The sequence below is a fragment of the Pterocles gutturalis genome, unplaced genomic scaffold (assembly GCF_000699245.1).
Source record: "Pterocles gutturalis isolate BGI_N339 unplaced genomic scaffold, ASM69924v1 scaffold45324, whole genome shotgun sequence".
NCBI classification, from domain to species: Eukaryota; Metazoa; Chordata; class Aves; order Pterocliformes; family Pteroclidae; genus Pterocles; species Pterocles gutturalis.
The window spans coordinates 1-13,509 of NW_010132350.1; the positions used below are offsets into that span (position 1 = coordinate 1).

General features: G+C 38.0%; 1 protein-coding gene across 1 annotated transcript; it reads left to right on the plus strand.

Annotated features, from left to right (window-relative positions):
- Positions 1–48: 48 nt before the first annotated feature.
- DTD2 (D-tyrosyl-tRNA deacylase 2 (putative)) lies at positions 49–7,752 on the plus strand (the record flags this gene model as incomplete). The annotated part of the gene is made up of 3 exons (XM_010080870.1): positions 49–74; positions 5,308–5,377; positions 7,411–7,752. Coding segments are annotated over 3 exons (422 nt in total), but the record flags the coding sequence as incomplete, so codon positions are not given.
- Positions 7,753–13,509: the final 5,757 nt, after the last annotated feature.

Sequence of the window (13,509 nt, forward strand, 5' to 3'; positions counted from 1 at the left end):
ACAGGGGCGAACCCACCGTCCCGTCCGCACGCGTGGTCAGGTCAGCAGCGCCCACGGAGCTTCAGCAGGTCCCGGTCTGATTTGGTACCGATCCTTCCCTTACAGACCCGCAGCGTGCCTCAGCCCGAGCTCGCTCCCAGAGGCACTCCCGGGGCGGGGGGTGGGGACACTGGCCCCGGCAGCAGCCGAAGCTTGACTTGGGGAATTTGTTTGTTGCCAGTTAACATAAATACTTGGGAAAAAAAAAAAAACCACAAATATTTAGACTTTTGGGGAAAACGCTTCTTAGCCTCCTTTCCCAGGCTAAGTTTCACTTCAGACACTTCTTCTAACCCATTTCTTCTCCCCACTGCAAAGTCCTCTCCTTCCTCCATGTTATCCCTGCAGGTTACACTCGGTCCCTTCAGCAAGGCAACGAGCAATGCAGGAGGCTGGGGTCAGCGCATCGCAGTTTCTGCTACTCCTCATTCTCGTGCCCTGGCATGGGTCCTCTGCAGGCTGCAGTCCCCTCAGGAGCGTGGCTGCTCCACCACGGAATAGCTCCTTTTCCTCTTTTCCTTGTTCCCTTTTTGACATTATCAGCCTTTTTTAAGTACCCTTCCACAGAGGTGCTATGCACTTGGCTGTAGGGCTCAGCTGCGCACCTCGTTACTTGTGCGGTGGTGTACGCTTGGAGAGGAAAGGCCAGGTAGAGGAATGTGAGAATAGCAGCAGTAGTTCCAATTTTTTTTTCTTTTTGTTCTAGACCACTAATCAACAATGACACTCACATAACTTTTTAAAAGTAAATATGGGGTGTTTAAAGGGCTTATGAGTTCATTCAACAAAGCCGAAGAGAGAAAAACAAAACAAAAAAAAAAAAAGTCTGTCCCTAGGTCCTTCCACTGTTTGACTTTCACATTATTCTTAAAACATTTCACTCCTTGTTTGGAAGAGGCAGATGGATCCACAAGATGCAGTTTCTGCAGCATGGTCTGGGAAACCAGAACATTTTGCTCAAAGGAAATGCGTGTCATCTCACAGGTGCTGTGTTTGGCTGAAGTGCATCTGTGTGTATTGCATTATTAGCCTCTCAGTGTAAGGTTAATTAAAGTGAAAGTTGCTCAGCACAGCGTAAATTAACTTCAGGTGAAATATCCTATTTCTAGCTTGCTAATCTCAGAAGTAATTGTAGATCTAGTAAATAAAAGCAGAAATGTCATTTTGCTGGCTGTCTTAAACTATTTTAAACAAGACATATGTTTTGCTTTAGAGATATCATGACTAACTGTTATGAGGAGGTTACGCTGTTTATGTCTCTTATTCCAAGTTTTAAATGGCTTAACCAAAATAACTGAAATTAATAGATTGCAGTAAAAGATTTTGCAAGAGATTTGGCCACTCTCAGCAGCAGGTATTTTTCAGACATAAACCTTACCAATATTGGTCTTGGGTACTTAGGAATCTTTCCTGGATACTTGGGCTTTTTAAGAGAAATCAATTGTAACAAGAACTAGTCACCATGCAGCAAAAAACTAGGGGAAGTCTGTTTTTTCTTTAGTATGACTACTTCAGAGGTCATTGGAAGGAATCTTTGCTGCTGACGTTTCTGACATTTTCTGGTAGGGTAATGTGACTCGCTATATATGCACATCAGTGCAAAAATAAAACATATAGACCTCCTTAAGTAATATTTACACAAACCAGTGTGTTCCTGATGATCTATAACAACTTAGAAGTAGGTCCTCTCTTTGAGAAATTTCTAGTGTACTATAAATAGCACATTATGTACATGGCTTTGAGTAGCTTCTCAGCTTTAAGTACCCTGTAGGTACTTTAGGAACTTCAGAGCAGATGTTCTTTATCTGGAAAAAGGTTAGGAGTGTACTTTATACCTATACATGAATCACTGGTCTTCATTGTGTTTTCATTATTGAATTTTTCTGGCCTGTAGAGGATTACTGCAGATGGAATGTCTTGCTTGTGCAGAAATGTTGGGTTTACGTATACAGCAAAATACTTAAGAGGAGAAAATGAATTCTTTTAAATGCAGGGGAGAAATAAGGTGAGATTTAGTGTATTTCACAACTATGGGAGAAAAGAAACCTAAAATGAGTAAGCAGCTAAAAACTCTAAGTGCCTACATTTTATGCGATGAAAACTGCCTTTATCTTATTTCCCTTTATTTGTCTTCTGGTTAAGACAGCGAAAAGAGGTGCAAAGTACCAGGCACAGACTTGTTTTGTGACCTATGGTAGATGAAGTAATCTCTCTTTGCTGCGTCTGAATGTACGAAATATGAAGAAATCTCACAGGGTAGCAAATCTGAACTTGAAACGGAAATGTCAAAACCTAATTTATATAAGTTAGAATCATAGAATCATAGAATGGTTTGGGTTGGAAAGGACCTTAAAGATCATCAAGTTCCAACCCCCCTGCCATGGGCAGGGACACCCTCCACTAGACCAAGTTAGTTCCATAAACTGGCTTCCTAAGGATTACAAAGTGTCTTTGTTTTCATTATCAGTTGTATTACATTTTCCTGGGGGGGGAAAAAAAGGTAGAGTTGAGATAACATTTTGCAGAATATATTTGGGTTCTGCTAATGAAATCCTGCAAAATTCAGAAGAATTTATTTAGTCAGGAGGATGTAGGAGGGTTTAGTTATTTTTTTTTTCCTGCAAAAGAGCTAAAAAGCAGTGTTTGAAGGCTTTATTGCTAAGGCTGCCTGTATGGGGCTGGGTTCTTCATGATGCAGGCTGCCTGGTCTGATGATTACTTAGGGCAGTTATATAATAAATGTCAGTGTTGCAAAGTAACATGTTTTGCTGGTTTATTTATGTAGACATTTTACTGATAACAGCAAATCCACATAGAGCACAATTTCCCTGCCCAGCTGCCTGGCTGTCGCTACGTAAGTTCTTTGCAGTGACTGTTTGCATGTCAGCATGTTGACTTTGTGTTATTTCCCTTGACTTTTTCTGTGTTAAATATAGCTCTGAAGAGCAGTCAACTAGGCTTTCAAAGGTTACAGAGGACCTGCAACACTGGCAATGTTTTTGCTTTGGTTCAAAAGGTTTACACATTCCTGTTCCTTACACTGGCAACAAGCGAGAGTATTAGGACGTCTGAAACACTGATATGTGATCAGAGGACTGACATGCATTATTATTAGGTTAGCTCTTGAAATTGCATTCAATTTTACATTATGAAAATTAAAAACCAAAGAAATTTAAGACATAACAAGAGGTTGAAATGTGGTTGCACATGTATTGAAAGTACTGTTCAACCAGTTTTCAGTCATAGTTGAAACCATAAGTTTCAACTTAAAAATAGTTGAGTGGTTTTCAACTATAACATGGTTGAAAAATGTTCTAGAAGATGATAAGCATGCAATATAAATAGAAGCATCTTCTAGCAGCTTTAAATTGTCTCTGAATTAATTTTTTTTTTAACCTCCTGTCCTTCTAATTCCCCTCTATGTGTGTGTCTCACGTTGTGGGAAAAGTGTAGTCAAAAACAGGCATTAAATCATGAGAGAGGCTGGAAAAATAATAAATGTTTTTACTTAAACTGTCTGGCCTTAGGATTTGCAGTTGTCACTTTATTTACCTTTTTGTCTTTTTAAATGAGCTTCTTGCAGAATATTGTTACTTCTGTATGTGAGACTATGCAAAAAACAGTGTCACAAGTTTCAGAATTAGAATGGTTTTCTGTGATGTGTGCTGTATCACAGAGTAACTTGTTTCTCATGCAGTGGTCAGATATATACAGTGTAAATGCATTTGGCCTATTTTATCACAAACATTTTTATTAGTAGGTATGCCTGTGTTGTTATTCTGTATTAATATCCTAATGCTGGTCTGTTTCTGAAACAAATGTTTAGCTAAACATGTAAAGATATCTAACTTTTGGCAGCCTGCATTTCTCTCTCTTATTCAAACAGATGGTTTGAAATGCCATTTGAGGTTCGGGCCATCATATTTCTTACAGTGTTTATGAAATATGGCAGTCATTTGGGAGCCTGTGTAATATTCTGCAGTGGTCAAAATGAGTTTTGAAAGGAGCCATTTAAAGCTTTTGAAAGTTCTCAGCATGTGACGTTTTGGCTACAAAGAGCATTCTCTTTTTCCAGAAGTTAGTCACTAGAAAAATACTTGAGAAGGCATAGCTCTTCTCCGTCATTGCCTTGAGCACTTTGTTTAATCTCTCCAATAACAGAGGGATAAGATCTCATGTGTATAGCTAGGTTTTCTTCACCAAAGCCCTTTATCTTTTCTTTAAAAGAGGAAAGGAAAAATAAAAGAAAAGAGTGGAAAAGTAAAAAAAAGTGTTTTTTAAAAACTATTCAAATTTCTTATCCTTTTGCTTTGGTAACATCAATATTAATGACTCCTTCCTGCCCCAATCTAGTTAGCATCTCTTAGGTGGTGTTCTGTAAACTGACATTTATTTTTCTTCTAATAAAAATGTAAGGATACTTAGACAGAACAGTGGTGAGGTTGTTTTAGATACTGTATGCCTGTGGATATTGTACGCCTTTCTTTTTCTCCTGAAGAAGTTAAACCATTCGGATATACTTACGCTTGAGACATAATTACTGTAGGCTGCAGAGCCCATCGGTTTTTCTTAATAAAGCATAGCTTGTTGCACACGCATTTCTTGTGAACTAGCTGAGACAGCAGAAAAGCTACACAAGAATTTCCTTGTGCTTTCTCCTCAGTACAGACCTAATTGTTCCGTGAAATAGATAGTTCTTACAGGTATTCTGTCTGAATGCTAAAGAAGTGGCAGATCCTTTAGTCTGTATACACCAGGTGAAAGGTCCCATTTCACAAAAAGATTTCACCCAAACTGATAAATAATATTTTGTACAGCTTTATAATGTTATGAACAGCTTCATAGTTGTTGGTCATCGTATTAGACATCATATGTAAATCTTTAATTATCAGACTCTGGGTTTTTTTAGAATTATCCTGTACTAGATTAACATCAAAATATAATTCAGTTCACTGACAAGTCCTATGGTGTTTGTCATGTTTCATGTTTGGAAATAAACTCATAATTCACACTGAAAATTATTTTATGTTTGATAGGAAAAAAGCTTATATTATTTCCTAGAAGCATTGTGCAGATAATCAGTGTATGTCTCATAAGCTTCCACAGCATGGGTGTAAACTTGATGTCTGAAGCTATACTAAATAATTTAAACTACTCTTGGAAGCTTTTTTGTTGTGCGGTTTTGTCATTTTTGATATTGGTTTTAATGATAGGTGTGCATGATGGACAATGGGAAACATTGACATAGTTTTCTGTTATCTTTTTTAGATCCAGAGAGGACTTGTTATCTACATATGCTTCTTCAAAGGTGCTGATGAGGATCTTATTCCAAAAATTGGTATGATATAATCCTGATAAATTCTTGTATTGTTTGAAAAAGAAGAAAAGCATTAAGGGACAGAGAAGGCAGCAACCATTTGGACAAGAAGTCGTCAAAAATCCATCAGATAGCATAACTCCAATCACCTGGCTGAAAGAACAGCTTGGTCGGTCTTGTTTCTTTTGACAGCTGTCCATACCTCTCACTCTGTCTGCTCACAGTCAACCTGTTAGAAAATCAATTCCCATGATATAACATTCTAGCAAATAGAGAAAGCACTGCACCTGCTGTTTGACATCGTACATGGACCAGGCAACAAGTTTAGTCCAGGTCAGAACTGAATTTAGAGAAAACTTTTCAAATAATTCATGGCTTGATTTGAGAAGTATTTTAACACTGATCTTGCTGTATGTGCAGGATATTTAAAGTTACAGCCAGTAGAGGGAGTTAGGTGGATAAATAGTGTCCTTCCCATCTCAGTTCAACGATACCGTATACGCTGTTAGCATTTCAAGTGCAGTTTTCTGGTTCAGAAGTGATAACAGCAATATCTGCAGTTCTTTCCCTCTTGTCCATGTGCACTTTAACATTTACATCAAAGCAGAGATGATGCTGTGGATAAGGTGAAATTATAGTCATTTCTGTCTTCACCCACTGTTGTTTTGGCTTGAGATGTTTAGGTTTGTTTTTTTTTTTTCTTTTTTACTTTTATTTCCTTTCTTCTCCCTCATTTCCTCCATCAGTAGGACTAGATCACCTGGGAAATTCCACGATAAAAGTGTCCCTTTTCTTTTCTGTGGCTGGCTGATGTTAGTGGTTTTGCAAAAGGTCATGTACCAATCATCTGTTTCAGGCTACTTGCTGGGACCACCAGAAAGACGTGGCAGTGCACAAGCACAGGTGCTTTTGAAAATGCAGAGAGCAGCTCCTGGGGGCTTCTCCTTTGGTCTTGGAGGGCACAGTCTTTCTGTGATCCTAAACTAAGTTGAAATCTTTATGTGTGTTTAAAGCTATGATATGAAAATTGATTTTGTGCTTGTCAGAGTTTCATGAGAGTGTTACTTGAGAATAATGACCTTTTCAACTGTGTGGCAGCTGAAGCAAGCCAGAAGAAGAAAGTTCTGTTTCCTATTAGGAGATTAATCTACAACCGTGCTGCTTAAGTGTCTCTTTTACAGAATATTTTTTTTCCTAAATATATTTTGAACCTGTTTAAATGAGAGGGTTTTGTTCCTGAATCACAGCTCAGATCATTTTACTTTGAACAGCAGTACACTTTTATGGGTTTGGAAGCATGACTAGCATCCTCACAGCTTTTACAGAGTTGGAGGAAGTTTTGGGGGAATTATTTGAATTTTTTATAGAAACACTGGAAAATATGATGCTAGTAAATGTATCCATTTTAATGGCAAGTTTATATATTCTGGCTTGTGGGCCAAATTGCATAATTGCATCTCTGGTCTTCCTGCCTGTCTCCTCTCTCAAAAGACAGGCTGGCATCTGCACGTCTCAAAGTGGAGTGCTGTGAAGGGCACTCACTCCACTTGAGACCAAACTGCTGAGCCCAGATCAGTGCTGGGTCCTGCTGCAAACTACTCCAACCAGGGTAGAAAGACAGTCAGGGCAGAAACTTCTCCAAAGTGTGCTGAAGAAGGTGTTACTGCCTACAATGTGTAGTGTTGTGCAAATATTGCCTATTTGAGTATCAGACAATTAAGTTAGGGTCACTAATTGGATCCTGGGTTCCTTTCGGGGTGTCCAGCTAGAATCAACTTTAGGATTTCAGCCAGATAACCACTCCCCCCCCCCAGAAAAAAACCTCTTTAGACATATTATATTAATATAAATATCCTTCACATTCTTCACAATACTCAGACATCTTAGTTGATTAATAGTATTTATTGACTGTCCATGTTTCATTTCATGAATAAGCAGTTTCTTTTACTTGAATAGTTTGTCACACATTGCAATTTCTTGAATCTTGTGTATGATGTTACACTAGGTCCTGTTTAATCTACTTTAGTTATATTAACTCTTATTTTTATTTGCAGTCAATATGCTGTTGAATGTTAAATTAAGTGAAAATGAAAGCGGCGAGTACATTTCTGTTCTTGATTTACCAGGCGATGTGCTAATCATACCACAGGCTACCCTAGGTGGTAAACTGAAGGGAAGAAAGATGCAGTACCATGCAAACATTGAAAAAGAAAAAGGGCTGGAACTTTATTCTCAGTTTGTGACTTTGTGTGAAAAAGAACTGGCTGCCAATGCCAAATGTGTGGAAGCAGGTGTTCTTGTCAAGCATGGCACATATGGAAACAGGCAGGTGTTAAAACTGGATACAAATGGACCTTACACTCATCTGATTGAATTTTGAAAAAGTAAATGATATCCTGTGTAGAGTACTGGCTTGCAACTGTTGTCTTTTTTTCATTTCTAAGAATTAATGTCCTGAAATGGTTTGGGAGGTACAGCGTAAGAAAGACTTTCGCTCATCTGTACCGACGTTGCCAATCCCATTCAAGAGGAGGCTGCCTTAGACTGCTTTGTGATAATGAGTATGTGTTTTATGTCTGTATTCATTGAAGCGTGCTCAAAATAATTGTTAAAATTCATCCAGTGAAGATGTATGATTTGGAAGGCTTTATTAACAAAAATGGGGTAATGCGTATGTTTCTTACTGCAAAATATTTACAAAAGTATTGCATGTATTAGCTCTTGTAAGGTATGCTTGAGAAAGCAAAGTCTATAGATTTAAAAAAAAAGAAAGCTGTAGATCTACTTACTTGTTCCCAGATTTCCCGAGTCAGACAATTTTTGTCTTTCTGTTTTCAGTCTATAAAATAGCAATGCTTTCTAGCTAACAAATATATTGAAAGCACAAATTCACTGAATTTTTAGCCTATTAGAGAGTAGGCGCTAAATAACAAAGTCCATCCCCCTCATCCAGACTGTGCACCAGGTGTGCGACACTTAACGTATTATTAGGACTGAACGTGGGCTATACAAGGAAGAAAAAGCAAGATGCATCTAGAAGCTAAAGTCAAGTCAGTGCCACTGAGTTGCTTTCTTGAAGTTTGCACTCTGAATCTCTTCTGATGGGTTTTGATAGGCTGCTTGCTATAGCTTGGTCTGTGTCCTTGTTACCTTGGCCTTGTTGTCTACTCAATTCTTTCATAACAGAGCCTCAGGAAAAGGACTGAAATATTCAAATGAAAATAAAATAAAAATGGTACAATGTTTGTGCTGTCTCATTGTCCCCTCTGTCCCTGTTACTTCCTTCCAGCTTTTTGTCTATTGAATCCATCAGGCTTATATTTCTTTTATATAAGGTGCTGGCACATTTGGGGCCCCATTCCCAGCTGACCCCCTGTGCAATACTGTAATAAACATTATTAACAGATGGTGTGAAGAAGATACAATGGGAAATTCTGCCTTGTAAGAATAAGCTACATTAAAATGTGGCAAATTCAAAACTAATTCAAGTGCATTCATCCTGAGAGACAAGTTTCTCATTTACTGCAGCATCATGGTTTTTGATTGAAGTCAGTAATTTAGCAGGGTTCAAAGTAAAATTAGACAATTATAAGGTTTTCAGTAATTATCTAGAATTCCATTTAAATAATAGATTCTTCTGGAAAAGATGTAAAACCTCATGGTTAGTGAGCATGCCAGCTTGTGCAATCTTAAATTGTGGGTCAGTAGTTACCGATATTCTGTCCTTATCTTTGTTTAAAAAAAAAACATAACTGAATGTGTAATCTGCCAACTGAAGCTATGCTGTGAGAATCACATTTTTTTAATAGATACAAAACTCATAGTTTTGATAAGAGAGTAATGGGATTTTTCAGATGAGCATAATATATGGTTAATAATGATGAAGTACCTAAGAATGTTGAATTCCTGGCAACTGGCACTCTCACAGTTGAAAACAACTATTCAAACAAATGGCCTGGAAATATTAGCCAGGTCCCGAACAGCATATTTATTTATTAATAATTAACAGTTATGATAGACACAATATGAATCATATTCTAAGTTCTTACTAGTGACATTTAAATTATTGTCCTGATGTGAATAACTAATACAAATTCATTATGATCTGTGTGCTTGAAAAAACTTCCTTTATTCCTCTTTCTGTTGGAGGCCAAATCCTAAAAAGTGCTGAGTAATACCACTTTTCACTGACCTTACAGGAATTGTGGGTATTCAGTGTATCTCAAGAATTGATCCTTTGAGGTATAATAGAAAGTCTGCAGGGTTTAATTTTTTCTTTTTTTCCTGGCTCCAGAAAGATCTTTGCCAGCCTGACAATTCGTTCTCTATATTTTAAGAACTCTTAAGTTCTAAGAGGAATGAGCTTGAAAATGTTTGGTGAAAAACAGACTTCAGGCCAAACTCCATCTCGTACTGATCTCTCATATAAAACACCTTTAAACTTATGTATATTTCAGTGGTTCTTGGGACAAGGTGAAACTCTGGAGTTTCTGTTAAAAGCTGGCATTTTTTTGTATTATCTGCCCATTTCTGATTTATTTGTGTACCATCTTGGGATACTGATTTCTGCTGTCTTCTGCTGCAACGATTGGCAGCTTGTTCAGTGCTGTGCCCTTTGTCCTGCTTTATCTATTGATCCACAATCCATTTACTGAAAGAAGCTATGTCTGAATAACATGATGGACCGTACTGATGAAAAAATCGATTAAAATTATGTTTTCAAAGACAAATGCTCATTCCTTTCTGCCATTAATATATGCTTTAAACAGATGACCTGACTAGGCAAAAGCTCAAATAATTACCCTGTTCTATACTTAGAGGATATCTATTGGAAGGTGCTTAATATTCCCCACTTCCTTGAAATAAACTGTAAAATCAGGAGTGATCATTATGCTATTCTAGTGTGGCCTTCAATTCAACTGTCACACAGTAATTGTTATATTGGGGTTTTGTGACCTTGTTTGCAGCGTACACACCCAATGTGTCTAAGCTGAGCATGCGTGGACTATGAACTGTGCTCATAAAACTAATGAGTTCAGGTACAATAGCTTGTTTTCTAGTCAGCAGTATTCCTGCTTTCTTCCCAGGCCCTTTGTGGAAATATTTACCTCTGCTGCTACATACAGTATGCAACATACAAATATTAAGCCAGAATTGGAAGGTAATAAGCAATATGTAGCCCAGTAATACTAGTAATAAAGCTGCAGCTGTATTGCTATTGCTAGTAACAGTCCACAGGCTTTGTGTTGAGTTTACAAGACCTCAGGGTTGAGGCTTATCACATGTGCTTTGACTGAACTCTCCCTGATCTTATTGGAGCTTTGTTTTTACTTGGTTTAGTTGTAACGGTTTTTCTATTGATGGGGGACTATGGCTAATTTGTTTTACTTTTGCTTTGTATGGTGTAACCACAGTTTTTATATAGCTATAATAATAAGTAGTTATTATGTGTAGAATGATGTATTTCTTATTCTAACATAATGTTCTAGTGTAGAGAAATGAAGACCTGTTAGAACAGCAGCAGCCTTGAGAAGTGAAGACACCAGCTGCAGCGTAGAGGAGTAGAGGCATGGGATGATAGGAGATGGGGCACAGGCTGGCACTGGAGACCCCAAGTTATAAACAGCTTGCCAGTGGTCAATTAAAGACATGCAGACCTGGAGTTGGACAAAACTAGGTTTAGGGGTGAAAAAGAGAAGAAAAAACAAGTACCTAAGATTAAATACAAAATATATAGTTGCAGATGAGTGAAGAAAAAGCAAGGTGTAAAACTTTTTTAGAAAACATATAAAAATAGCTCCGGGTGAGAGCTATTTCCAAAAGAGGAGAGAAGGAAAGAAAGAAGAAACCATAAACACCAACTTCATACTCCTACAGGCACAGGACTCTGGCTGCTGCTGATCCACTGTGTTCCCTCCACCAGATGGAAGACACAGGGAGGTGGAAGGGTAAGCATGGTATCAGGAGAAGGGTAGATACTAGATAGTGCATGCATAATGGTTTTAACTGCAGTATTATTATTGAGACTTTCTATGCTATTTCTTTCTTTTTCTTTCTTTTTTTCTGCAACAAGTAGGTCTGGAATAATAATAATTCTTTGATTAGACTGATAAGGTTGCAGTTATGCTAATAATAAATTCTGTCTGACTTTACACTTAGGGTGGGTTTCTTTTTGCCCATAACAAAACTTTGCACATAACAGCTCCTGCAGACTGTTGCTTCCTGATGTTGAAATGGCACCCACTTGGTTGGGCTGCTGGATATTAGCCAGCCTTTGTGTTGTTTCTCACCAGGTCCTTTAATGCAGCTGTGATGTCTGTTCTCGCCCACCACAAAAGCTGCATGAAAGTTTCTTTCTTCATTGTGACTCAATGCAGCCACTGCTCTTTAGCCCCTCCTTGAGAACAAAGTCAGTTCCATCAGTCTGAGGCATCTACTTGGATTTAAAAGTATGATCTGGTGAACCTCAGTCTCACCTCTGGTATAAAAACAGCTTATTTGGAGGAGGAGGTATGAATCTTTTAAGCTTACATTATTTTCTGCTTTTAGAAGCTTCCATTATTTTCTGCTTTTAGTCTCTAATAGTCTCTACTTTGCTATTCGGTCTTCTTCAAACACATTGTGTTCTCTTCTGAAGCTGGAGTGGCACTATGCTGCAGAGGGCTTAGAGTGGTCTCCAGAAACCCACAGGCATTCCCTGAGGTCTGCCACCAAACCCCTATGTGACTTGCTTATTAAGGCCTAACTTCTTTGTGTCTCAATTACCATCTAATAAATGGGTATTTAGTTTTTTTCGGTGTGTCACTACTTAAGACTATACATTGAGCAAAACAATGGCTATCACTGTCTTTAGTGTATTGCACAGCACAGTGAGGCTGGACTCTCCGTGACATCCACCAGCTTCCTTGTATTAGAAATCAGGGTCAAAATTGCTGGATGAGAACGGAAATCAGATCTGCCTCCTTAATCTCTTTCTTGGGAAAACAGCACCTAAAATTTGAGACTCTCTCTGAAGTATTTAGTGAATTTGGTATCTCCTATTCCTTCTTATTTTCTTGAAGTTCCTTGAAAGCAACTCAAAATTTGGGAATCCCTACAAGATTCTGCTACCAGAAGTGCTGTGCAACTACAGTTGAAAAGTAAATGGTATATGTGGACAAGAGAAAGAAGCAGCAGTTAGAGTAGCCTGAATAGTATGAATGTACGGCACATTTTCTATTTAAACCAATGCTGTCCGCTAGTTCAATTACTGCCAGTGTGCAGCTTTGGCCAAAGCAATTTTCTGCTCCACTTTTTTCCATCTGTGAGATGAAGAAAGAGTGAAAATAGGGGGAAAAGAGGTTTAAAACCACTGCTTTTTTTCCTCTTTTACTGAAGGCAAAAAAAAATCACCTCTTTTTGCATCAGAAGGCAGTACACTCTCACCTCACTTCACCTTTGTTGGAGCTTCAGGAGTTTGTCTTTCACTACCTCCTACTTTAGCCGCTGCCTCACAAATGTGACTTGAGATAATGTCTACAGAGCACTTTGAGTACCTCAATGAACGGTGTGGTATCACTACAAATAACACCCCATACTATTTCTAAAATAGGAATGACCCAAACGGCATGGCAAAGCAAATAAATTGTATCCCTTTCACACTGTCCTAGTTCATATATATTTATGTATTTTGTTACTCTGAATTTAAGATTGCTTCCTCTTCGCAGTAATTGTATTTGCCTGTGTAAGTGCCGCAATATATGCCCTGTTACATCGGTATGTATTAAAAATGTGCAAGTAAAGAGCTTAAGGCTATTTAGATGTGCTCCATTAGAAAAGAGATTGCAACAAAGGTTTTGGATTAACAGTGAAAGCAAAAGGTTCTTGGGAGGCCTTAATAGTCAGTTGGCATTCCGTCTCTAGACCTCATTAATTCTTGTCAGAATACTTTATCTGGGATCCTTCAGGTATTTGATTTTAAAATTTAAAAAAATATATTATTCATTTTTACCACTGAAGATTGACCATTTATTCACATGTTGAACTGTTTGACATTTACAGGTTGTGGTTTCAGTAGGACTAATTTCCCTTTCTTATTTCCTGCTTCCATTTTGGTAGCTGTGTCTAACATTATCTAGGCCTGCATAATACTTTTATTTACATTTTAGGATTAA